The 27,020-nt window shown below is 46.0% G+C and overlaps 1 protein-coding gene across 5 annotated transcripts in view; it reads left to right on the top strand.

Moving 5' to 3' along the window:
- Positions 1–26,776, top strand: part of AMDHD2 (amidohydrolase domain containing 2) — an 81,720-nt gene extending 54,944 nt beyond the window's left edge. For 3 of the 5 annotated variants that reach the window (XM_078777491.1, XM_078777488.1, XM_078777490.1), the window contains 8 exons: positions 5,844–5,898; positions 6,337–6,549; positions 11,743–11,831; positions 12,117–12,261; positions 13,076–13,183; positions 21,689–21,757; positions 21,849–21,968; positions 25,810–26,776. In XM_078777491.1, the coding sequence (XP_078633617.1) occupies positions 5,844–5,898; positions 6,337–6,549; positions 11,743–11,831; positions 12,117–12,261; positions 13,076–13,183; positions 21,689–21,757; positions 21,849–21,968; positions 25,810–25,892 (882 nt within the window). In that variant the 3' untranslated portion in view covers positions 25,893–26,776. The remainder of the gene's footprint in view (positions 1–5,843; positions 5,899–6,336; positions 6,550–11,742; positions 11,832–12,116; positions 12,262–13,075; positions 13,184–21,688; positions 21,758–21,848; positions 21,969–25,809) is intronic. The other 2 variants (XM_078777492.1, XM_078777489.1) reach the window with 1 other exon arrangement.
- The last annotated feature ends 244 nt before the right edge of the window (positions 26,777–27,020 follow it).

The raw sequence follows: 27,020 nt of genomic DNA, 5'->3' as shown, positions 1-27,020 counted from the left end.
TATATATATATATATATATATATATACATATATATATATATAATCAACGAACATAACAGCGTGACGAGCGCTGTCCCGATCTCCTGTGGACCGAAGTCCTAGACCAAAGCGTCACCTCCGACCCAAAGGGTCTTTTTTGCTCTTTCACGAGCCTCGATCTTGTATACAAATAAAAAAAATAAAAAAAATAAAAAAATAAAAAAAATAAAATAAAAAGGCTTCTGGAGGCCTCAGCCCGGCCACTCTGTCGACAGGTTCCTTGCGGGTTATGCGGTATTTACCGTGTGAGACATAATTCGTGGCTGGTGCTCACCATTAAAGCTAGGAGGTGCCTTGATCGTATATATGGATGTATATATATGTATATATATATATATATATATATATTATATATATATATATATATATATATATATATATATATATATATATATATATATATATATATATATATATATATATATATTATACAGACTTGGCATTTAATATGGAATATTTTTTTTGTGGGGGTGAACTTACTTTTCAAGATGTCTTAGAACCAAAAGTTCATTGGAATTATGTTGAAATTATTCTAGATTTTGTTAATGTGACCTTTAAAAGAAACAAAAACCACATTTGACATTTCGAAACAAATAAATTGATCCTTGAAAGTGATGTAAACTGATATCGAACTCAATTCACGGACAGTACTGTGTTAAACTTCTGTACGTTTTCCAGAAGTATCTCTTTATTTTGTACATTAGCCAAAAAAATTTTCAACAAAAACAAAAGCTAAATTATGACTGGGATTACGGACAGTAAAATTACAGTTCAGTACTTCGTGTAACCCCCACGAGCATTCAGGAGAGCACGCACACGTCGAGGCATGCTGTTCACGAGATTTGCCAAGGTTTGGACAGGAATCGCTTGCCATGCAGTGACAATAGTCTGCTGCAATTCACGCACAGATGTGGGCTGCTGGTCCAAGTTGTCGATTTGACGCGTTAATTCTGCCCACAAGTTCTCTATCGGATTCATATCCGGGGACATGGCAGGCCACTCCATATGCTCTACACCACGGTCAGCAAGAAAGTGTTGGATCATGCGAGCACGATGAGGCCATGCATTGTCATCTTGGAAGACAAAGTTTCCTCGAAAGGCTGCACGAGCAAATGGAAGCAATGTTTCTTCCAGAATGACCCTGTACTTGAACTGGTTCAGGTTTCCATTCAGAACAACCAGGTCAGTTTTGCCCCTTGCATGAAAAGCAGCCCAAACGGTCACCCCACCACCTCCAGCTTGGACTCTTGGCACTATACAATCTTCGTTGTGGGCTTCATGCACTTGTCTGCGCACTCGGACGTGGCCATCTTGACGATAGACCAGAAATCTAGACTCGTCACTGAAGGTCACTGGATGCCATTGACGGTGCTCTCTGGCCCACTGCAATCGGCGCTGGCGGTGTTGTCTGGTCAGGCGTGGCTTTCTCAGGGGACGCCTGGCACGATAGCCTGCTTGAACCAGTCGTTGGTTGACTAGCCTTCTGGATACAGGCACATTTGTCAGTTGCTGCCACTCAGCCCTAAGCCGATTAGCTGACTTGGTACGGCCATTGCAGACTAACCGGTGCAGCTGGCGATCATCTCTCCTTGTGTTTCTGCGTGGACGTCCTGGCCTCGGTATTGGAGTAGGGACACCCTTCGGAGCATTTTGTTTCAGGATCTTTGACACCTGACCTTGAGTGATGCCATACTGCCGAGCAATAGCACGCTGTTTCATGCCAGAATTTCGTAAAGCCACCACTCAATGACAAACAGCATTGTCAAGTTGACGGACCATCTCCAGAGGAAGCGGCAATAACTTTTGTAGACGTGCAGCAGTTGTTTTCCACTAATACAGAACGCAACAACCCTTATATACCCGATTGTGAAGCCAATCGTCAAATGTACCTGTCCTTACATTTTGTCACGCCACCTGTGATATAATCCTGTTATTGATTTCTTGCTGCGAAAGACAATCAGTGACATGGTTCTTTCAACAAAGACATCACCGAAGGGTAAAGGAAACTCACCAGATTGATATACTTAGTTCAGAAAGTAAACCCAAGTCAAGAAAAAAAAAATTCCATATTAAATGCCAAGTCTGTAATAGGCGAAGGTGATTCTGTCTGTCTGTCCGTCTGGGGTGTGGCTTACTTCGTTTGCAGAGTAGCTCCACCCATTCTTGGAGAGGCTTCATGTAAACAAATATCCACCATTTTATTAACTCGAATAGCTTTGAGGCCTGTTTAGTTAGGCCCATGCTGTCTTTCTCTCTCACACAGGATTATTTAAACTCAAATTCGATATATCATTTCATTTTTAACAGTCGCTAACATCGTTTTAGACTCGGTTGAAAAAAAACGGGAAGAGAATCCCATGAAAGTTTCCGTTTATAGAACGAAATGATTTCTCAAAGGTCTGTAAAATAAAGCCCATTCATTGAGTCACCCTCACGATTTTATCTCGAATTCACCATCTAATTTAATTTTTATCGATGGTTTTAGACTCGGTGTCAGAAATAATTGAGAACATTCACGCACACACGGGAAATTGCCGAGATATATTTATAAAAATCGCGCCACGATGATGCACGAAAATACACCGCCTAAAATAACAGTCGGGGAAAATGTCGACATATATTAAAAATTCGCTTTTTCTTTTCCGTTAAGATATATTACTTTTACTTTTGATGACAGTCGTCACTTCACAAAAACGACATATATTTCTTCGTTCTTATTTCATTCAACATTATTATCCGGAAGTAAAATATGTTTCAGGAAATTACCGAGAGATATTTCTTCGTTTTTTTTTATTAGTTATGTGCGCATACACTTTAAATAGGTTTATTTGAAATCTTTAATTTTCACAATGTAATTTACTTGCCATTTGTCATTTGATGATTACGAGACACTTCCTCTTGAGGATCGTGACAATTCATGCGCTGCGTGGAAACTTCCATTTCCAAAATGAATGAGACGATCGATGAAGAACGCAGACTTGAACAGGATGCAGCAAGAAAAAGAATGAGACGGGCGAACGAGTCCGTCGACGAACGTCAATGCAGACTTTAACAGGATGTAGCAAGAACCGCACAGAGACCGCACGAGACGGGAGAACCGCACAGAATGCTGCTGCAACAACGATGAGGAGGGCTGGAGAGGAGCGAGGGGTTGGAGAGCGAGGTGCTAGTGGTTGGAGAGTGAGGAGCGATTGGAGAGTGTGAGGGATTGGGGAGCAGTGTGAGGGATTGGAGAGGAGTGTGAGGGATTGGAGAGGAGTGTGAGGGATTGGAGAGGAGTGTGAGGGATTGGAGAGGAGTGTGAGGGATTGGAGAGGAGTGTGAGGGATTGGAGAGGAGTGTGAGGGATTGGAGAGGAGTGTGAGGGATTGGAGAGGAGTGTGAGGGATTGGAGAGGAGTGTGAGGGATTGGGGAGGAGTGTGAGGGATTGGGGAGGAGTGTGATGGATTGGGGAGGAGTGTGAGGGATTGGAGAGGAGTGTGAGGGATTGGAGAGGAGTGTGAGGGATTGGAGAGGAGTGTGAGGGATTGGAGAGGAGTGTGAGGGATTGGAGAGGAGTGTGAGGGATTGGAGAGGAGTGTGAGGGATTGGAGAGGAGTGTGAGGGATTGGAGAGGAGTGTGAGGGATTGGAGAGGAGTGTGAGGGATTGGAGAGGAGTGTGAGGAAGTATTGGAGAGGAGTGTGAGGAGGTATTGGAGGGTAGTGTGAGGAGGTATTGGAGGGCAGTGTGAGGAGGTATTGGAGGGCAGTGTGAGGAGGTATTGGAGGGCAGTGTGAGGAGGCGTGAGGGTGGAGAGGAGTGAGGGGTCACATATTATGTGAAATAAATAAATTGTGTTCATGACACCATTTCTGGATCTGATGAATTGCCAGTAACCATTTTGTAAAATTTAATGTGTAGCATCTAAATCAAGATGTGCAAATGTCACACACGTCCATGCCCGTGGGATTCCCATGGGTGACCCCACTATTATTTATATATATATATATATATATATATATATATATATATATATATATATATAATATATAATATACATACACACACACATATATACACACCAGCAAAAGTACCCAGCTTTTTTTTTTTCCTTTTAAAATTTTTTTTTTTTTTTTTTTTTTTTGTATATAAGATCGAGGCTCGTGAAAGAGCTAATATTAATCACACAAATAAATCAAACGGACACATAAAGTGTTTTTTTTCTTTTTTTGTAAACTTGGTCGAGGCTTATATAAGAGCTAACACATAGAACCTTTTTTCATGGGATATGCCCACCACAAAGCCAACAGGGCCACTCGAAGTGGGGGCTACACAAAGTAAACAAAAGCAGAACAACCAGCCGCTTGGATTGATTGAAACAAGCCAAATATAGAAAGTTGTCTCTTCACAGAACAAAAAGGACTGGGAGGGGTTAGCTAGTCTGCTTCGAGATAACAGTGCCTCTACTCCCATTTTTGGTAGATTGCCGGCTAAGGCTAACGAGTTCCACCTACCGGAAGCAAGCCTGGTTTTAAGGTGTCAGACACCTGCCTTTCACACCTCGGCATTTAGTTAAAAACAGGGGTCGGCACGAGAAACCATGCAGGCTGAGTTTGATTAGGAGAGGCTATCTGAGATGCAGACCACATGGGATATTTTATGGATGAGGAGTTGCTAAGTTCTCCACCTCCATCCCGGTCGTTGCTAACCCTCAGACCCCCATATACTAAAGGATGCGGCAGACAAGAGGAATGAAAGAGAGAAGGTGAGCAGAGAGCCTAGATTTTGGCAGTTTAACCATAAGAGGGTTGCTGGGAGATGTTGTGCGACCTGCAGGAATATTTGGGGGACAGAGCACAAACATAGCGGGGGGAGCAAGGCCGGAGAGGAGTTGGTAGAAGACAGAAAGACCACCAACCTGCCTGCGGTGAGAGAGTGAAAGGCCCTCAGGACCAGCTTCATCGTGGGAGATTCCAAGGATTCAAAAGGCTTTGGTTTCAACAGCGTGAAGCCGCGCCACGTGTGAGGCAGAAGCACCAGCCCAGAGGGGAGAGCAGTATTATATTGAGCTGCGGATGAAAGCCTTGTATGTGGTGAGGAGCTCAGTCGTGCCAAGGAAGGACTTCGCACGACGGAGGATCCCCAGTCGGCAACTGGCTTTGGAGGCCAGCTTGGAAATGTGGGTTTCCCAGGAAAGATCATGGCAGATAGTGAGACCCAAAAGACCCAAAAGCTTAAGTAACAGAACTTCTTTGAGAGGATTGTTGAGAAAGTATATGGGAGGGTTTTCCAGACGGTGTTTTTGGAGAGACATAGTGAGTGAGATTTGTCAGGATTGAAAGACATGTTCCACTTGTTTGACCAGTTTGTGAATTTTTTTTTTCATTGTTCAAGAGAAAGAGGAGATGTCTACCTGCCTGTCTAAATGATGAAGGATGTCAGCTAAGGGTGGAGACCTCAGCAAATTGATAAAGATGATTTTCAGAGAGATCTTCGATGGATATCAGGAATAGGAGTGGGCCCAGAACACTGCCTTGGGGCATTCCAGTCTTGACAAGGAGAGGAGATGAAAGTATTCCGTTGAGGGCGCACAAGTTTGCTGAGAATAGATGGTCAGTAAGGTGTGTGTGTGTGTGTGTGTGTGTGTGTGTGTGTGTGTGTGTGTGTGTGTGTGTGTGTGTGTGTGTGTGTGTGTGTGTGTGTGTGTGTGTGTGTGTGTGTGTGTGTGTGTGTCCTGTTTTTTTTGGTTACTGAGCTCTGATAGGGGAACAGGTGTTTCTCGTGGTTTTAATTTTCCTTCCCAACCATCTGACTTGCTGCAGGACCTACCCCTGCTTCATCGCTCTGTTGGGGGTGAACATGGTGCTGGTGTTTTAGGTAAGTTGTTTGTGTTACCTTTAACTGGCATGGATGGGTTTATTTCCCCCTCTTTTATGATATATCATGTGTATTTTTTCTGGGTTGTAATTCCACCTTCTATCACGTGGCCCCTACGATGCACATATACATCAGAGAGAATTGGGAGACCCCCTCCTTCTGGACTACGAGGTTATTTTTTACACCCGAAAACCCACCTCTGCACCCCTGGGTACAATAATCAGCTTTCAACTCGTTCTGTCCACCGGTTCATGACTGCAGAGAAGTGAAACACACAAACAAACACTTGTAGCATCACACATACTGTACAGTAGTATGATTATCTTGTGTGCTCTTGCTCACGGAAAGATGTGATAAATGCTTATGTTTTCGAATCGCCACAATTGTGGCAGAGGGTGTGTGGACACACCGACGTTGAGCACGTGATATTTTTCTCAGGTGTACATTTGGAAGGTCCTTTCATCAGTCGGGAGAAGAAAGGTGCACATGCGGCCGAACTGTTACGTACTTTTACGGCTCGTGGCACGAAGGACGTGTTCGACATTTACGGGGACATGGACAACGTGAGCATTGTGACGCTGGCACCTGAACTGCCACGCAGTCACGAGGTCATTCAGGAGCTGAACAGACGAGGAATCTGTGTGTCACTTGGTGAGGAGGTTTCTTTAACAACGACCTTTACCGGCATCTTTGGTGGACTAGTTGAGGAAAATAATACCTGGAGTACATGTATATGTACCAAGTGTTTATTAATGCGCAATAAAAAGATTCACTTGACACCTCTCATCCATGTCATCCTCCCCACGGTTATATCAGAACGAGCGGATTCGTCACACGGGCACGGATTGCTTAACCACAATATGGAGCCTTTCAAAAATTACGTAACGCCATTTTTTTTAGTAATTTGCGTAATGTAACGCTTGATTATGTAACACGCTTGATTAGATAACGTAACGCTTGATTACCTTGTGTTCTGATGTGGTGTGCATTCTGATGGGCTTGACTAAACATCACTATTATTTGACATATGATTACATTTTTCAGGATCTCTCGTCGATAACACTCGACCCAAACAAAGCCAATATAAATTTGACGCAACAAACCCAGGCAGTGTATAATCAGCAAAAGCCTACAGCCCAATGTGTTAGGCCCACCAGAAAACCAAGATGGCGTCCATATCATTCCATCTTGGTGCTATGGTGGGTGGAGTCAAGCCACAGATGTGGCTGTGGTCAGGCAGCTGTCTGTCCAATGGATACACATTTCAAAAATCGATCCTCCCCAACAAGAACCCCAACGATAGCAACGCGAAGCTCTTGTAGACCTGCGACATGTCACAGGTAAAAATTGCCAAAAGCATTGTCATTGGTCTATTTATGACCCATTAAAGTGAACATTATGCGCAACCACAACATCTTGTAAATACTTCCCACAATATTATTATTTTGTCGAACTCGGACCATTTGTGGAGTGTTTGTCCATCGTCGCAGGTCAAACAATTCAATTTCACGCTCGTATTATAAAGGCCGCGCATTTAAATGTGTTTTTCCCAGTCACGCTGTTCATCTTTTAAGAGTGTTGCTTCTCTCCATTCAGGTTGCTTCTGACAATCCAGACTTGATCTGCTTAACAGAAACTTTCCTCCTTCAAGATGTCTCTGATTCCTCAATATCTCTTCCTGGTTACTCCCTCCTCCGGTATGATAGACCTGAGCCTCGTCCTGGTGGTGGGGTTGCTGTCAAACTCTCTTCCTCACTCTCCTTGCACTGCCCTCTCTCCACCACACCCGCAGGAGTACCTCTGGCTACGGCTTCCTCTCCGCTGCCATCTTTTGTTCATATGTGTTCTGTGCCATCCTCCAAACAGTGATGACTCCATTTACATTTCGCTGTCTGATAGCATGGACCAACTTCTATCCACTCATCCCAACTCTTTCTTCCTCATATGCGGCGACTTCAACTGTCATCATGCCAGCTGGCTGGGTGTGGGTTCATCTCTCACCAGCCATGGCACCTCAGCAAAGGACTTCTGTGACTCACTGGGATTGACACAATCTGTCAATTTCCCGACCCGGATCTCAGTCAATGGAGTATCTTCTCTTCTAGACCTGGTTACGACAAACTTCCCTGCAAATGTCTGCTGCTCTTCTTCTGCTCCAATCGGTTCTTCTGATCATGTGCTTGTTAAAGTGGACATCTCTCTGGCCATTCTCAGAGAGCCTCCTCAGCGTCGACGAGACTGGCATTTCACTCAGGCCGACTGGCACTTCAAGCAGCCATCAATCATCTGGACTGGTCTCCCATCTCTACTGCCTCTGACATCAATTCTTCCTGGGAATTCTTCCAAAGCAAACTGCTCTCTCTCATGCACAGATTTATCCCATCTCGTCTTCAGTTGCCTTACCCTTCCTCCCGTACATGGTACACTGAATTTTGTGGTGAGGCAGTTGCCCTGAAACAACTTGCCTTTGCCTCTTGGAAGGCTAATCCAACTGAAGGCAATCTCAGTTCCTTCCACCAAGCTCGGAACAAGTGTGTGTCTACCCTCAGGAGTGCCAGGAAGCACTATCTCTCCACACTCAATAATGAACTCTCAAACCTGTCTCCTTCCTCCAAATCCTGGTGGCGTCTGGTCAAATCCGTTTCTGGTGTTTGTTCCCCCTGCATCCCTTCCCTTACCTCAAATGGCTACACAGTTGACACCGCACACGACAAAGCCGAATGCCTCAACTCTTTGTTTGCCTCAAAATCTTGTGTCCCAACCCATCTCTCTCTGTTCCCACCTTTCCCAGTCGAACCCAACTTCTCCTGTACTCTGTGTCCTTCTCTCCTGACAAGGTGCAGAAGTTTTTGTCAAACCTCGACTCTGATTCTGCAACTGGACCAGACGGCATCAGCCCACGGGTCCTAAAATCCTGCTCTGCCGCTCTATCTCACCCTCTCTCTGTTCTTTTCACCCTATCTTTTGCTCAAGGTCATCTGCCAGCATCCTGGAAATCAGCAAACATTACCGCTTTACACAAAAAAGGTGCAAAAACAGATCCTTGCAACTACAGACCAATCAGCCTGCTCCCAATTATCAGCAAAGTCATGGAATCCATCATTGCTACGGATATGAAATCTTTCCTCTTCTCCAATGGCTTGATCTCCGACCATCAATTTGGTTTCAGACCAGGTCATTCTACTCTGGACATGCTGCTTCTGCTGTCTCAACAATGGATGGAGGTCCTCAATGCCAAACAGGAAATCAGAGCGGTCTCCCTTGACAATATCACGTGCCTTTGATACGGTCTGGAACCCAGCTCTGCTCACCAAACTGTCCTATGGTATCCATGGAAATCTCCACACATGGCTTGCGGACTACCTCTCTGGTCGTAGTCAACGTGTGGCCCTGAATGGATTTCTCTCATCTCCCTTTCCTGTTCAGGCTGGAGTTCCCCAGCGCAGTGTTCTGGGCCCTGTGCTTTTTCTGGTCTTCATCAATGATCTCTCTGACTCTCTGGAAAATCCTCTCTATCTCTTTGCTGATGACTCCACTCTCTGCCGCTCCATTCCTCATCCCTCAGATCGGCAGTCTGCAGTCTCCTCTCTGCAGACCTGGACAAAATCACAGATTGGTCAAACAAGTGGAACATGTCTTTCAATCCTGACAAATCTCACACTCTTACGATGTCTCTCTGAAAAGACAGACTGAACAACCCTCCCATCTACTTTCTCAACAATCCACTCCAAGAAGTTCTGTCGCTCAAGCTTTTGGGTCTCACTATCTGCCATGATCATTCCTGGGAAAACCACATTTCCAAGCTTGCCTCCAAAGCCAGTCGCCGACTGGGCATCCTCCGTCATGCGAAGTCCTTCCTTGGCACACCTGAGCTCCTCGCCACATACAAGGCTTTCATCCGCAGCTCAATGAAATACTGTTCTCCCCTCTCGGCCGGTGCTCCTGCCTCACACCTAGCTTGGCTTCACGCTGTTGAAACCAAAGCGTTCAGAATCATTGGAATCTCCTGCGATGAAGTTAACTCTGAGGGCCTTTCACTCACTCACCGCAGGCAGGTTGGTGGTCTTTCTGTCTTCTACCGACTCCTCTTCGGCCTTGCTCCCCCAGCTCTCTCTGTGCTCTGTCCCCCAAATATTCCTACAGGTCGCACAAGATCTGCTATGCCTGCAACCCTCTTATGGTTAAACTGCCAAAATCAAGACTCTCTGCTCACCTTCACTCTTTAATCCTCTTTTCTCCGGCCTCTGGAACAAACTCCCCCACTCCCTTCAATCCAACTCCTCCTTCCGTGTCTTTAAAAACAGCTGTTCCACCACCCTCTCTTATTTCCCCCCATCCAAAACCTTGATCTTTTCTACCCTTGCTAATTCACGCCAGATCCACTTTTTTGAAATTGCAACTTCTTTCCTGGAAGTCCTTGCACTGTCCATATGTTTTATGTGCTCCCACCTTCCCCCAAGCCGTCTCCCTCCCACAGATCTCTCGATGTCCCTGCTCTCAAATGTTGTGTTTGTCCTTCCCCCTCTCTCCCCATCTTGTCTACCGCTCCCCTTATTATATGTTTTATGTGTTGGTTTGGCCTTTTGTGTGATGAAATAATGTTAGCTCTTCCATGAGCCTCGATCTTGTATGCAAAAAGAAAAAAAAGAAAAAAAAGTGCTTTAAATATGCGTTTCCAAATTGACCCGGTACCAGATTTTGTCGCAGGTTGTAACCAGATTGCCGTCATATTCCTGTTGTATATCTACACAAGAGGCTTGCTTCTCAGACTGCTCTTACACGGGCGTGGCGATCACACGTGATATTGAATGTGGTTTGTCGTATTTGTACATGCGTGGCCACAGACTGTATACAAAGCCATATTGTCTGTCTGTCTGTTTGTTTGTCTGCACAGAACACGAGTATGTTTTTCTCTGGAACCGTTGGTCTGATTGCCAACAAATTTTCACCATAGGAGCGCTTCCTCTTGTATATTTTTTAATGATTATGACGTCATATGTTACGTGGTACAGGCGCCATCTTGAAAAAACCGAAAAACTTTGCACCTCTATATCTCTGAAACTACTCCATCAAAAAAAAAAGAAACATGGCTCATTGTCAAGTAATCCCCATGGGGAACAAAATATATTCATTATGATGTCATCAGTGCCTTAATTATGACGTTGTAGGAGCTGTGCTCCCACGTAATCGGAAGAATGGACGCGACAAAAAGCTGGAATTCGTCCGAGTTTCTTTATTGTCACAAAACAACTCGGGTACTCTGAAAAGCCCGTTTATCGGGCAGCAATATATATACACATTATCCCGGAGCGTTTGCCCGGGAAAGGCGAGAGGGGGCGTGGCCGGGCGTCCTGGACGCGGCCTGTCAAGTCGAGGGCGGGCCTGCCCGGGCGTCCTGGACGCGGCCTGTCAAGTCGAGGGCGGGCCTGCCCGGGCGTCCTGGACGAGCCCGGCATGGTGATCGCTCCGCGTCCTTGGTAGGTGCAAGGGGATTGTGTAAACCCAGCTGTAGCCGCTACAACGTCATAATTAGACAAGTCGAGCGCTTGATCCGATCAGAAATTTATTGAGCGTGATCTGCACAAAAATTGAATGGGAGAATTAAATTGATGTCATCGTCACGTGGTTCGGCAGCCATATTGCATTGAACATAAATCTACGTGGTCAATATATCACACAAACACAGCAGCTAATAAACACCACACAAAATACACCACACAAATACGTCCTGGTGAGGGTCTGCAATCAATGATTGCTCTTTCTTGATTGCTTGTTATTTTTGTTTTATCGTCCTCAAGTACAAGAGATAAAATCGTCACAAAAGGATTGTTTCTGTCCATCCAGGGCACTCGATAGCAAATCTATCTCAGGCTGAAGCAGCTGTGCAGCAAGGTGCTTGTTTTATCACACACCTCTTTAACGCCATGCTACCTGTAAGAACCATGCACAGCAACCTTTCACCTTTACATACCTTAAGCTTAAAGCAACCTTCCACCTTCACATACCTGTAAACACCCTGCACAGAAACATTCACCTTTACTTGTCTTAGTACACCTAAACAAAAACCTTTCACCTTTACATACCTGAAAACAACTTGAACAGCAACATTCACCTTTACTTGTCATATCATACCACCTTTACATACCTGTAAACACAGGAAACCTTTACATACTTTACATACCACCTGTTTAGGTTGATTTGTTCACTTGTTTTTCCAGTTCCATCACAGGGACCCAGGTATTGTCGGTTTGTTAACGAGTGATCAGATTCCACCAGGACGTACAATATATTACGGAATGATTGCCGATGGTATTCACACCAATCCTGCAGCTTTACGGATTGCACACAGTTCGCACCCCACTGGTAAGTATATGTTGCTTTGTGGTGTGCGCTTCAAATCCTTTATTATAGAGGCTTTGGTTCAATGATCTTCATCGAGTACAGTATGTTAATAGATAAGTGGAAAAAGTTTTTTCTCCGAGGTTGCAATATTGTGCAGGTTTCTGGCAATATTTTGCAGGTTTCTGGCAATATTGTGCAGGTTTCTGGCAATATTGTGCAGGTTTCTGGCAATATTGTGCAGGTTTCTGACAATATTGTGCAGGTTTCTGGCAATATTGTGCCGGTTTCTGGCAATATTGTGCAGGTTTCTGGCAATATTGTGCAGGTTTCTGGCAATATTGTGCAGGTTTCTGCCATTATTGTGCAGGTTTCTGCCATTATTGTGCAGGTTTCTGCCATTAGTGTGCAGGTTTCTGCCATTATTGTGCAGGTTTCTGCCATTATTGTGCAGGTTTCTGGCAATATTGTGCAGGTTTCTGGCAATATTGTGCAGGTTTCTGGCAATATTGTGCAGGTTTCTGACAATATTGTGCAGGTTTCTGGCAATATTGTGCAGGTTTCTGGCAATATTGTGCAGGTTTCTGGCAATATTGTGCCGGTTTCTGGCAATATTGTGCCGGTTTCTGGCAATATTGTGCAGGTTTCTGGCAATATTGTGCAGGTTTCTGCCATTATTGTGCAGGTTTCTGCCATTAGTGTGCAGGTTTCTGCCATTATTGTGCAGGTTTCTGCCATTATTGTGCAGGTTTCTGCCATTATTGTGCTTTTTCATTGGGGGATGTTTTTTTTTCAATGGGTGCATCAACGGTGTTTCCTCTTTATTCTGTTTTTCTAGGTCTTGTGCTTGTTTCCGATGCCATTATGGCGATGGGGTTGTCTCCAGGAATCCACCGACTCGGTCAACAGCATGTTGAGATCCATGGACTTCACGCCTTTGTCGAAGGTGTGTGTGCTGGATAAGAACAATATAGTAGTAGATTAAGAAGGGTTCTTCTTACAGTTCAGCTTGCCCCACACTGCCCCTCATGTCTTTGTCCTTGCCAGCACCGTCCCTCATGGCTTCCCACCCGCCTTGTCATGCTGTCACCCGCACAGCCCCACAGTGTCGCTGTCCACACAGCGTCGTCCCACACCACCCCTCGCTCCATACCGCCCTCATGGCATCACCCTTGGCCCGCAGTGCCCCTCACGGCATCGCCGTCACCCGCACCACCCCTCTTGGCTTACCACTTTCCCTGAACCACCTGCCATATCGTCCACACAGTCCCTCATGGCTTCGCCCACACCGCCCCTCACGGTGTCGCCATTCACCCCGCACTGCCCCTCACGGCATCGCCGTCACCCGCACCACCCCTCTTGGCTTACCACTTTCCCTGAACCACCTGTCACATCGTACACACAGTCCCTCACGGCTTCGCCCATACCGCCCCTCACGGTGTCGCCATTCACCCTGCACCACCTCAAGAGGTTCACCACCATCCACCCCGCCTCTCACGGCTTCAACATCACCCACACCACCCCTCTCTGCTTTCCCGTCAACCACACCGCCCCGTTGGCTTTGCCATTCTCCCTGCATGCCATCACCCCACACCACTCCTCACGGTATCGACATCACCCCGCACCACTCTTCATCGTATCACCATCACCCGCGCCACTCCTCATGGCCTCATAGTCACCCTCACCAACCCTCAGAGCCGAATCTCAGATCATCACTTTGGATTCAGACCAGGTCACTCTACCCTGGACATGCTGCTTCTGCTCTTATAACAATCGATGGAGGTCTTCACTGTCAGACATGAGATCAGCGCCATCTCTCTCTACACCGTTCTCGAGCATTGATAGTCTGGCATCCCACCTTCATCTCCAACTCCTTTTTTTTTTTTCTTTTTTTTTTGTAGGCAGAATCAACGCTTGTGTAAGAGCTAACACATTAAACATGAAAACATGCACAGACGCATAAAACATACATTGAAGGGAGGGGAGACAAAAGGGGCAGAGAGAGGGAAGGACACAAGCACAACAACAGTAAAGAACAGGGACCTTGGTAGATCTGTAGAAGGGAGAGGGCTGGTGTGGGTTTGGGGGGTGGGGGATAAAGGAAATAAACATGACTAGGAATTACAGGAAAGAAGTTTGGAGATTGAAAGAGGCGGATTTGGGTTGTTTTAACGGGGGTAGAGAAGATCAAGGTTTTGGATGAGGGAAGACGAGATATTGTGGTGAACAGCTGTTTTAAAGACCTGGAGGGAGGAGAGGGATTGAACAGAGTGAGGGAGTTTGTTCCAGAGGCGGGAGCAAAGAGGAATGAAAGAGTTAAGGTGAGCAGAGAGTCTTGATTTTGGCAGTTTCATCAGAAGAGGGTTGCTGGCAGATCTTGTACGTCCTGCAGGAATATTTGGGGGACAGAGCACAGACAGAGAGCAGGGGGAGCTCGGCCGGATAGGAGGAGGTAGAAGACAGAAAGACCATCAACCTGCCCTGCGGTGAGAGAGAGAAAGGCCCTCACAATCAGCTTCATCACGGGAGATTCCAATGATTCTGAAAACTTTGGTTTCAACAGCGTGAAGCCGAGCTAGGTGGGAGGCAGGAGCACCAGCCCAGAGGGGAGAGCAGTATTCCATCAAGCTGCAGATGAAAGCCTTGTATGTGGTGAGGAGTTTGTATGTGGTGAGGCGAGGTGCCGAGAAAGGACTTCGCATGGTGGATGATGCCCAGTCGGCGACTGGCTTTGGAGACCAGCTTGGAAATGTGGTTTTCCCAGGAAAGATCATGGCAGATAGTGAGACCCAAAAGCTTGAGTGAAAGAACTTATTGGAGAAGATTGTTCAGAAAGCAGATGGGAGGGTTGTCCAGTCGGTCTTTTCGCAGACACGTAGTAAGAGTGTGAGATTTGTCAGGATTGAAAGACATGTTCCATTTGTTTGACCAGTTTGTGATTTTGTCCAGGTCTGCAGAGAGTGAGGAGGCTGCAGACTGCCGATCTGAGGGATGAGGAATGGAGTGGCAGAGAGTGGAGTCATCAGCAAAGAGATAGAGAGGATTTTCCAGATAGTCGAAGAGATCATTGATGAAGACCAGGAAAAGCACAGGGCCCAGAACACTGCCTTGAGGAACTCCAGCCTGAACAGGAAGGGGAGATTAGAGAATTCCATTCAGGGCCACACGTTGGGTGACCTGGCCTGAATCCAAATTCATGATCAGAGATCAAGCCATTGGAGAAGAGCCTTGCTGATGAAGGAGAAGAGAAGATTTGATATCCGAAGCAATGATGGATTACATGACCTTGCTGATAATTGGGAGCAGGCTGATTGGTCTATAGTTTCAAGGATCTGTTTTTGCACATTTTTTGTGTAAAGTGGTAATGATTGCTGATTTCCAAGATGCTGGCAGATGACCTTGAGCAAAAGAGAGGATGAAGAGAACAGAGAGGGTAAGATAGAGCAGCATAGCAGGATTTTAGGACCCGTGAGCTGATGCCGTCTGGTCCAGTTGCAGAATCAGTCGAGGGTTGACAGAAACTTCTCCACCTTGTCGGGAGAGAAGGACGCTGAGTCCAGGAGCAGCTGGGTACGACTGGGTACGGTGGGTACAGAGAGAGACGGGTTTGGGACACAAGATTTTGAGGCAAACACAGAGTTGAGGCATCTGCTTTTTGACTTGCGGAGTCAGCTGTGTAGCCATTTGAGGTAAGGGAGGGGATGGAGGGGGAACAAACACCAGAAACAGATTTGACCAGACGCCACCAGGATTTGGAGGAGGGAGACAGGTTTGAGAGTTCAGTCTTGAGGACGGAGAGATATTGTTTCCTGGCTCTCCTGAAGGTAGATACACACTTGTTCTGAGCTTTGTGAAAGGAAATGAGATTGCCTTCAGTTGGATTAGCCTTCCAGGAGGCGAAGGCAAGTTTTTAGGGCAACTGCCTCACCACAAGCTTCGGTATACCATGGCCGGGTGGGTGTAAGGGTACGGCAACTGAAGACAAGATGGGAAAAATCTGTGCATGAGAGAGAGCAGTTTACTTTGGAAGAATTCCCAGGATGAGCTGATGCCAGAGGCAATAGAGATGGGAGACCAGTCCAGATGATTGATGGCTGCTTGAAGACGATGCCAGTCGGCCTGTGTAAAATGCCAGACTCGGCGGCACTGAGGAGGCTCTCTGAAAACGGCCAGAGAGATGTAACACTTTAACAAGGAAATGATCAGATGAACTGCTTGGAGTAGAAGAAGAGCAGCAGACATTTGCAGGGAAGTTAGTCATAACCAAGTCTGGAATAGATGAAGTCCCGTTGACTGAGATCCGGGTCGGGACATTGACAGATTGTGTCAGTCCCAGTGAGTCGCAGAAGTCCTTTGCTGAGGTGCCGTGGCTGGTGAGGGAGGAACCCACACCCAGCCAGCTGGCATGATGGCAGTTGAAGTCACCACATACAAGGAAGAGAGAGTTGGGATGAGTGGATAGAAGTTGGTCCATGTTATCAGATAGGGAGATGTAAATGGAGTCGTCACTGTTTGGTGGACGATGCAACACACATATGAACAAAAGGTGGGAGCGAAGGGGAAGCCATAGCCAGAGGTACTCCTGGGGGTTGGGTGGAGAGAGGGCAGTGCAGGGCGAGTGAGGAAGAGAGTTTTTGATAAAGATAGCAACCCCACCACCAGGACGACACTCAGGTCTATCATACCGGAGGAGGGAGTAACCAGGAAGAGAAATTAAGGAATCAGAGACATCTTGAAGGAGGAATGTTTCTGTTGAGCAGATTGTCTGGTTTGTCAGAAGCAACCTGTTTGGAGAGATCAATCAGGTTTGAGCGAAAGCCCCGGAATATTGAGGTCCGTACCGTAAGATCATGGTAAGGTGAGAGGGGGAGGTAGGGAGAGTTGTTGATAGTTTGTCGGAGATTTCAGAAGAGCTAGGAGAAAGGGAAGGATGAGGAGGACAAATGGTTTGATGGTGATGGGAAGAGGCACAGTGAGGTGTTGTTTGAGGGGGGAAGGGGGGGGGGCGGGGGAGAGAGAATTGGAGAAACATGGTAGGGTGGGAGATTCGAATGGGGAGGAGTGAGGGGGGAGTTTTCAAGGGGAGGGGTGAGGGGGGAGTTCTTTGCCATTTCGCCTAAAACAGCAATGGCCACAATACAAGGGCACCTCTTGGATGGTGGTGTCATCGCACCCCACAAAGGCCACCAAAATTAAAATTAGAAATAACGCATACCTCCGCCAGGCTGAACAATTTACATTTTGTATCCCATGGATCTGGATTCGGACCTGAACCAAAATCTTATCGGTTTGTTCTTGTCACTGACCCATCTCATCCCCCTAGTTTTGTCACTGACCCATCTCATCCCCCTAGTTTTGTCATTGACCCAGCTTATACCCCTAGTTTTGTCACTGACCCATCTCATCCCCCTAGTTTTGTCACTGACCCATCTCATCCCCCTAGTTTTGTCACTGACCCATCTCATCCCCCTAGTTTTGTCACTGACCCATCTCATCCCCCTAGTTTTGTCATTGACCCAGCTTATACCCCTAGTTTTGTCACTGACCCATCTCATCCCCCTAGTTTTGTCACTGACCCATCTCATCCCCCTAGTTTTGTCACTGACCCATCTCATCCCCCTAGTTTTGTCACTGACCCATCTCATCCCCCTAGTTTTGTCACTGACCCATCTCATCCCCCTAGTTTTGTCACTGACCCATCTCATCCCCCTAGTTTTGTCACTGACCCATCTCATCTCCCCTTGTTTTGTCACTGACCCATCTCATCTCCCCTTGTTTTGTCACTGACCCATCTCATCTCCCCTAGTTTTGTCACTGACCCATCTCATCTCCCCTTGTTTTGTCACTGACCCATCTCATCTCCCCTAGTTTTGTCACTGACCCATCTCATCTCCCCTAGTTTTGTCACTGACCCATCTCATCCCCCTAGTTTTGTCACTGACCCATCTCATCCCCCTAGTTTTGTCACTGACCCATCTCATCCCCCTAGTTTTGTCACTGACCCATCTCATCTCCCCTAGTTTTGTCACTGACCCATCTCATCTCCCCTAGTTTTGTCACTGACCCATCTCATCCCCCTAGTTTTGTCACTGACCCATCTCATCCCCCTAGTTTTGTCACTGACCCATCTCATCTCCCCTAGTTTTGTCACTGACCCATCTCATCTCCCCTAGTTTTGTCACTGACCCATCTCATCTCCCCTAGTTTTGTCACTGACCCATCTCATCCCCCTAGTTTTGTCACTGACCCATCTCATCCCCCTAGTTTTGTCACTGACCCATCTCATCTCCCCTAGTTTTGTCACTGACCCATCTCATCTCCCCTAGTTTTGTCACTGACCCATCTCATCTCCCCTAGTTTTGTCACTGACCCATCTCATCCCCCTAGTTTTGTCACTGACCCATCTCATCTCCCCTAGTTTTGTCACTGACCCATCTCATCTCACCTAGTTTTGTCACTGACCCATCTCATCTCCCCTTGTTTTGTCACTGACCCATCTCATCTCCCCTTGTTTTGTCACTGACCCATCTCATCTCACCTAGTTTTGTCACTGACCCATCTCATCTCCCCTTGTTTTGTCACTGACCCATCTCATCTCACCTAGTTTTGTCACTGACCCATCTCATCTCCCCTAGTTTTGTCACTGACCCATCTCATCTCACCTAGTTTTGTCACTGACCCATCTCATCTCCCCTTGTTTTGTCACTGACCCATCTCATCTCACCTAGTTTTGTCACTGACCCATCTCATCCCCCTAGTTTTGTCACTGACCCATCTCATCCCCCTAGTTTTGTCACTGACCCATCTCATCTCCCCTAGTTTTGTCACTGACCCATCTCATCTCCCCTAGTTTTGTCACTGACCCATCTCATCTCCCCTTGTTTTGTCACTGACCCATCTCATCCCCCTAGTTTTGTCACTGACCCATCTCATCCCCCTAGTTTTGTCACTGACCCATCTCATCTCCCCTTGTTTTGTCACTGACCCATCTCATCTCCCCTAGTTTTGTCACTGACCCATCTCATCCCCCTAGTTTTGTCACAACTCCCACACAACCTTTTGAGATATCGTGCTTGCGCACTCTGTATATCATTTTTGGCCCCATCTCTCAATGTTGAAAAATCATTTAAGATATTTAAAAATCATCGAATCTGGATCTGGATGCAAATCTTCACCAAAATCGAATCCATTCGTCCTTTGTCACACATCAATCATGTCCACCAGGTTTTGTCCGAATCCGTCCGTGTTTAGCTCACCTGGTATTGACATATCGTGCTGTATATCATCTTTGGCCCTGTCAATGGTGGTGGATCACTTAAATTCTTCTACCTGGATCCTGAGCAAAACTGTGCGATGCTGTCCTTGCCCAGTCACCTCCATACACAAAACAATTCAGGATTGCTTGAAAACCGGACAAACATCCTTAGCAAAATTATATAGCCAAGTAATAAAGGTATCTTTATTTTGTAAATATTTTTTAAAAACTTAACATATATAAATTCAACGCTCAAGGAAGAGAAATAACACAGAATGTATCAGGACACAACAGACCAAAAGGAACAGTCGAAAGAGGGGGAAACACCAATAGCAGGGTTGAGGGACAACATGGAGAGACATGGGCCTGTCGGGGTAGAGGGGTATGCTCGAGGTGGACTCCATGGATACAGAGGCAAACACTCGGGAAGGAAAGACTGTAAATGTGAAAAGAGGTGGTTTGGGGGGAGAGGTTGGAGAGAGAGGGTCGAGGGGGTGCAATGTATCGGGTGTGGGAAAGATCGTGTTCTTGATGGAGACTATCTGAGATGGTGGTGAACATCTGTCTTGTTAACCCGTAGGGAAGAATGAGATTGAAAATAATGTGGAACTTGGTTCCACAGGTGGGGGGAAGGAGGAACAAATGAGTGAAGGTGAGCGGTGATCCTGGATTTTAGGAGTTTCACCAGAATGTGGTTGTGCCTGCAGAACCTGGGGGGTGGGATGGGGGGGTAGCAAAAACAAAGGTTAGGTTAGGTTAGTAAAGCACATAAATAGCAGAGGGTGCAAGACTGGAAGGGAGACGGTGGAAGACAGAGAGACCACAGACATGTCTGCCATGGGAAAATAATGGGCTCATCACCTCAGGTTCGTGACGGGAGATTCCAATGATCCTGAAGGCCTTGTTTTCATCATCAGCCATGATCCTTCTTGGGCAAACCACATATTTAAGTTGGCCTTCAATTCCAGTCATTGACTGGGTACCTTCTATCGTGTGAAGTCTTTCCTTGGCATACCTGAACTTTTTTCGACCGACAAGGCCTTCATCTGCCGGTTGATGTACTACTGCTCTCCAGTCTGCCCTGGCGCCCCTGCGTCACACCTTGCTCAGATTGTCACCGTGGAAACCAAGGTGTTTAACATCATCGGTATCTCCCACAATGAAGTGGACTCTGGGCCTGTTACTCTCGCCTTGTAGACATTTCGGTCGTCCGTCTTCCACTGCCTCCTCTCTGGTCATGCACTCTCTGCCCTTGTCCTGCATCGCTCTACCCCCTCCCCCCATCGTTGTGTGTGTGTGTGTGTGTGTGTGTGTGTGTGTGGTGTGTGTGGTGTGTGTGGTGTGTGTGGTGTGTGTGGTGTGTGTGGTGTGTGTGGTGTGTGTGTGTTTTTTTTTAATTTTTAATATGACAGGAAACGTCTAAGTAAAACTCCCAAAGTCCACAATCACTACTCACCTCCACTTGTTTCTCTGTCCCTCTCCTGTAGAACCAACTTCTTGTCTGTTCAATGTCATTCTTCCCTGCAGGGCTCTGGTCATCTCCCATTCACAGCCATGACATTTTCTACCCTATTTAGCCTTTCCCTCTCCAAGCCCACCTCTTTCCAGGTTTCCAGTCTTTCTTTCCACTTCTATAATTGTATCCCCCTTTGCGTCCCTTCTGTTCACCCCCTGTGTTTTCCCTTTGCTCTTGTCCTTTTCCACATCCGTTATTCCGCAACATCTCCGATAGTTTGACCACTACCCTCACGCTGCCATTGGTGTGCTTTCCCACTACCCTCGCTATCTTTTGCTGTTCTTTTTGTTCTCTTCTGTACTAGTGAGTGGTGTGTTCTAGCTCCTCCATGCTCCTCGACTCTGTTTCACAATAATAAGGGATTTAAGCTTGTTTGAGTCATTCTTACGAGTCTCATAAAAACATCAGAGATGTTCAAGATGAAGCATGACAAGGTTATCCTTTGCTGTTTAAACATTAGTTTAGGTTATTTAATGTGTTGCAACACTAGACACTGATTTAACGGGTATGTTGATCAATGAACGTCGGTTTTCTTATGTCCTTACTCTTCAGTTAAGGGAAGGTCATGTATGTCTGGGATAATGTGTTGTCATGTATGTCTGGGATAATGTGTCAGCCGTTTGTGCATATTGCATTGGTGTTCTGAATCTCCTTGGTTTGTTTGTATTTCTTGTTTAAAGGAACACAGACTCTATGTGGAAGTATCGCAACCATGGACATGTGCCTTCGACACTTCTGGAAAGCAACCGGTGAGTGAGGAATTGCATGCAGAAAAAAAAGACCGAGTGACTTTGAGCCTCCCCTGAGACCTCTGGATCCGTGTCGTGTTGTCCATCTCAGGGTGTTCCGTTGAGGCCGCGCTCGAAGCGGCGTCCCTTCACCCCGCACAGATGCTCGGCGTTTCCGATCGCAAGGGCACGCTTGCCCACGATTCAGATGCAGGTTGGTGGATCATGAACGGTACGGAGGGTTTTGTTCAGTCTTCGGTGTGGGGTAACCTTTCTGAGCGATCTTTAAACTCTCTTTACCTCCGCTACCGAAGGTGGATGGAGGTTATCTTTTCACCCCTGTCTGTTTGTTTGTTTGTCCGTTTGTGAACAGGTTATCTCAAAAAGTTGTGGACGGATTTGGACTAAACTTCGTGGAATAGCTGGTTATGTGACAAAGACGAATCGATTCGATGCTGGTGAAGATGTGAATATGGATTTGGATACGAGAATTATTTAATTATTAAGTGATTCTTCACCATTGAGAGATCGGGCGAAAAGCGATATACATTATAACATGGCATAACATGTATAACATGATATCTCAAAAGGTTATGACTAAACTTGGTGGATGAGTTGGTTCGGTGACGAGAACAAGCCGATTGAATTTTGGTTCAGGTGCGAATCCAGATCCGGCCTATCGGTGGATACAAAACGTAAACTGTTCACAAGGTGGAGGTGTGCGCTCTACCGAGTGTCGTTCTAGTTCATCTCTTTGTTGGTTTCACAGGGTTTGGATGTGCTTTAACATACCCATGAAACCTGCACATTGTAACAATTTCGATATTGAATTGTGTATTCCTGGAATTTTAATCGTTTGAAATTCCAATGTTTAATTTCTCGACATCTCTCTCTTCATTCAGCCCAGCCTCTCACAATCGGGTTCCAAAACGATCCTAAAAGTAACTAGAACGGCACTCAGTAGAGAGCGTAACTCCGCCAGGCTGAACACTTTACGTTTTGTCTCCACTGATAGGTCAAATCTGGATTCGGACCTGAACCAAAATCTGATTGGCTTGTTCTTGTCACCTAAACAACTCATCCACCTAGTTTTGTCACAAGTCGTCCATAACTTTTTGAAATATGTTATATATCGTTTTTAGCTCTATCACTCAATTGTGAAGAGGAGTTGGTGAGGCTGGGAGCCGTTGGCGAGGTATGTGGATGGACAAAAGGACCACCGAGGCACTCGGAAACATGGTGGTGGGATGATGAAGTTGGAAAGAAGATTGACGAGAAGAGGAAGAAGTTCAATGAGTGGCAGAAGGCGAAGGGTACGGGAGCAGAAACAGCAGAGCATGAAAGTTATAAGGCAGCCAGGAAGGCTGCAAAGAAAGAGGTAGCAAAGGAGCAGGAGGCATGTAGGAAAATGTTCAGAGAATGCTTGGATTTGGAAGAGGGTCAGAGAGCGGTATTCAGGATTGCAAAGCAGATAGCGAAAGAGAGGTGTGATGTGATGGGGGTGAGTTGCTTGAAGGATGAAGTGGGACAAATCGTTGTGGACCCAGATGGAATTAAAGGAAGATGGAAGAAATATATGGAAATGCTGTTGAATACAGAGAATGAATGGGATGGCAACATAGAGAGTAACCCAGTTTTAGGACCGGCAGAGAAGATAACTGAGAAGGAAGTTGAGGAAGCAATAAAAGCAATGAAGAGTAGAAAAGCGGGAGGGCCGACGGGAGTTGTGGGAGATATGTTGAAGGCAGCAGGAAGTTGGGGTGTGAAGAGAATGACAGAGATCTGCAATCTGGTGGTGAAAGAAGGCCGCATTCCAGTGGATTGGGAACTGAGTACCCTCGTCCCTCTATACAAGGGGAAAGGTGACCCTCTGGAGTGTGGCTCGTATCGAGCGATAAAGTTATTGGAGCATGGAATGAAGGTTTTGGAAAGGGTGTTGGAGAGGAGCATAAGGAAGAAAGTGAAGATCGACGAAATGCAGTTTGGATTTATGCCAGGAAGAGGAACGACAGACGCGCTTTTTATTGTGAGGCAGTTGCAGGAGAAGTACATGGAGAAGAGGAAGAAGTTGTTTCTTGGGTTTGTTGATCTGGAGAAAGCATTCGATTGGGTTCCACGTGGAGTAGTGACATGGGCATTGAGGAAGTTAGGAGTGGAGGAATGGTTGATCAGAGTAGTGATGGCAATGTACGAAAGAGTGCGCACAGCTGTAAGGACGAAGGACGGGAACAGTGGTGAGTTTGAGGTGAAGGTGGGAGTGCATCAGGGGTCGGTACTAAGTCCACTACTATTTGTAGCTGTGATGGAGGTGCTGGCTCAGAACGTAAAGGAGGGTTTACCATGGGAGTTGTTGTATGCAGATGATCTGGTGTTGATTGCGGAAAGTATGGATGGACTGAAGGAAAAGATGAACAAGTGGAAGGAATGTATGGAGACAACAGGTCTGAAGGTGAATATCGGAAAAACGAAGGTGATGGCAAGTGGTAAAGCATGTAGTGAGGTGGAAAGAACTGGGAAGTGGGCGTGTGCTGTGTGCAGGAAGGGTGTCGGAGTGAATTCCATTCAATGTACAATGTGCGCTGAGTGGGTTCATCAAAAATGTAGTGGTCTGAGAGGGTCATTAACCAGTGTGGCAGCTACATTCAAATGTAAGGTGTGCACAGAGGGAGCTGCAGATGGAGGAAATGTTGAGTTGGATCTTGGAGACGGCGTGAAGCTGGAAGGTGTGAAAACATTTTGCTACCTCGGAGACATGCTGAATGGAGAAGGTGGATCAGACTCGGCAACGGTTGCTCGAGTGAGATGTGCATGGAAGAAGTTTCGGGAACTGAGTGGCGTGCTGACGAGGAGGGGAGTGTCGTTGAAGCTGAAGGGAAAGGTGTATGCTGCATGTGTGAGAAGTGTTATGATTTATGGGAGCGAGACATGGGTAATGAACGTAGAGCAGCAACGAAGGCTGGAAAGGGTGGAAATGTGAATGGTTCGGTGGATGTGCGGAGTATCGTTGAGAGAGAAAGACAAATGATGAATTGCGAAAAATGATGGGAATAGAGCCTGTGATTGATGCTGTGAAGAGGAACAGGTTGAGATGGTTTGGTCATGTGTTGAGGAAGGATGAAAGTGACTGGTTGAGAAGAGTGATGGAAATGAATGTAGAAGGAAGTAGAGGACGGGGAAGACCGAGCAAGACTTGGCGAAAGATGGTGGAAGAAGAAATGCGGGCAAGGGGGTTAACAAGGAGAGATGCAGAAAATAGGGCAAAATGGAGAAGATTGTCATGGGGACCGCAAGGCTAACCCCCGCTCTCGCAGGGAAAATGGCCTTAAAATGCATGTTGTTGTTTGTTTGTACTCAATGGTGAAGAATCGCTTTAAAAATTTCACAACTCTCGTATTCGGACCTTCACCAAAATGGAATTGACTTTTCCTTGTTGCACACCCACCTGCCCACCAAGTTTTGTCCGAACACGTCCACAAGTTTTTTGAGATATCATTCTATATATCGTCCTTTTTTTTTCTTCTTTTTTTGTCCTTTCCCTCGATGGTGAAATTGTTTAATTCTCATATCCGGATCTTCACCAAAATCAATCTAATCCTTTCATCCGTGACACATACCAAACCTCTCCACCAAATTTCGGCCAAATCCATCCACAACTTTGAGATACTTTGTTCACAGACAAACAAACAAACAGCAGTGGTGAAAACATAACCTCCATCCACTTTTGGTGGCGGAGGTAAAAAGTATGATCCAACCCTCACTTGTATTATTCAAGGCAATCTTTGGGAAATGTCCTGAATCTTGTCAGGCCCCCTACAGCGTGCAGTAAAAATCCCATTCCCCCATAATGACTGATCACCCACAAATTATCTCCATATCATAAACCTGAACCATTCACTCCATCGTGGTCACGTGTTCATAAATAGGCCAAGCCCTCAAATTGCTTTGATTATTTTCCCATTCCTTTCATTTTCTCTCTGACTCCATGTCCTCCTTTCCCTCTACCTTCTCCCTCCTTTTCAAATATTGAGCCGTTTATTGCATGTAACATGGCGGACTTGTGGTTGTTTCCTCAGACTTTGTGTTACTGGATGATGAGTTGAGAGTGAGTGCCACCTACATTGCGGGGAAACGTGTTTGGAAACAGTCGGACGATTGACGAGTGTACTCCACGTCCACATCGGTCATGGATGTGAGTGCACGTCTCCTTGATCCGTCCACGTCGGTCATGGATGTGAGCGCTCATCTCCGTTCGTTCATGTTGGTCACAGATGTGAGCGCACATGTCCTTGATTCGTCCACGTCGGTCATGCATGTGAGCGCAGCACATCTCCTTGATTCGTCCACATTGATCACGGATGTGAGCGCACATGTCCTTGATCCGTCCACGTCGGGCATGGATGCGAGCGCTCATCTCCTTGGTGCTGCATTGGATTATTTAGATGCAATGGCCAGTATGCCATGGCTGTTTTGCTTTATAAGGAAGCACTGTAGCGAGGTTGAGGAGGTGGAGGTTCTTGTTTATCAAATTTAAAACTATTTTTATCTGTGTGATAGAAGAGGCAAAGCATGACACAGTCGTTTGGGAGGCGCTGTAATCGACTGGAGAGCATAAATACATATACATGTCCATGTGAAGTACATTGTAAACATGACGTGCATTGCTCTTACTATTGATTGACGGTCATGATTGGTCAATCGGGAACAAGTAATAGTTGAGAAGTTTAGATAATTATCACAGAGCTTACCTCGATGACTGAAATGGCATTTTGACAAAGGGAGTTCATTTTGAGTGTGTGTCGGAGAAGGAAGTGGATGAGGAGCAATTGGGGGTTAAAGGTTAGTTTAAAATTTATCATTATTTAACAAGATGGAATATTGATGTACATTCCGAGATTAAGGAGTTTTTAATGTTAAGGGAATCTCATTAAAGGGAATAGACCCTGACTGAGATTAATTTCAATAAAATGATTGGTAAATCGATCAATAAATGGAGAATTTAAACATTTTGCTGTTCAATAAAATTTGTTTCTTTTCACAAGACTACAGTGTGTTATCCTTTCCACTGTACAGTACTGTACATGATATCCCATCTATGATACAGTGCATTATATTCCATCTATGATACAGTGCATTATATTCCACCTATGATACAGTACATTATATCCCATCTGATACAGTGCATTATATCCCATCCATGGTATACACTGCATTATATCCCATCCATGATGTACAATGCATTATATCCCATCCATTATATACAGTACATTATATCCCATACATGATA

The sequence above is a fragment of the Myxine glutinosa genome, chromosome 5, assembly GCF_964187855.1.
Source record: "Myxine glutinosa chromosome 5, kmMyxGlut1.1, whole genome shotgun sequence".
Lineage (NCBI taxonomy): Eukaryota > Metazoa > Chordata > Myxini > Myxiniformes > Myxinidae > Myxine > Myxine glutinosa.
The sequence above is the reverse complement of the archived record's forward strand: the minus strand, read 5'-3'. Positions and strand labels throughout refer to the sequence as shown.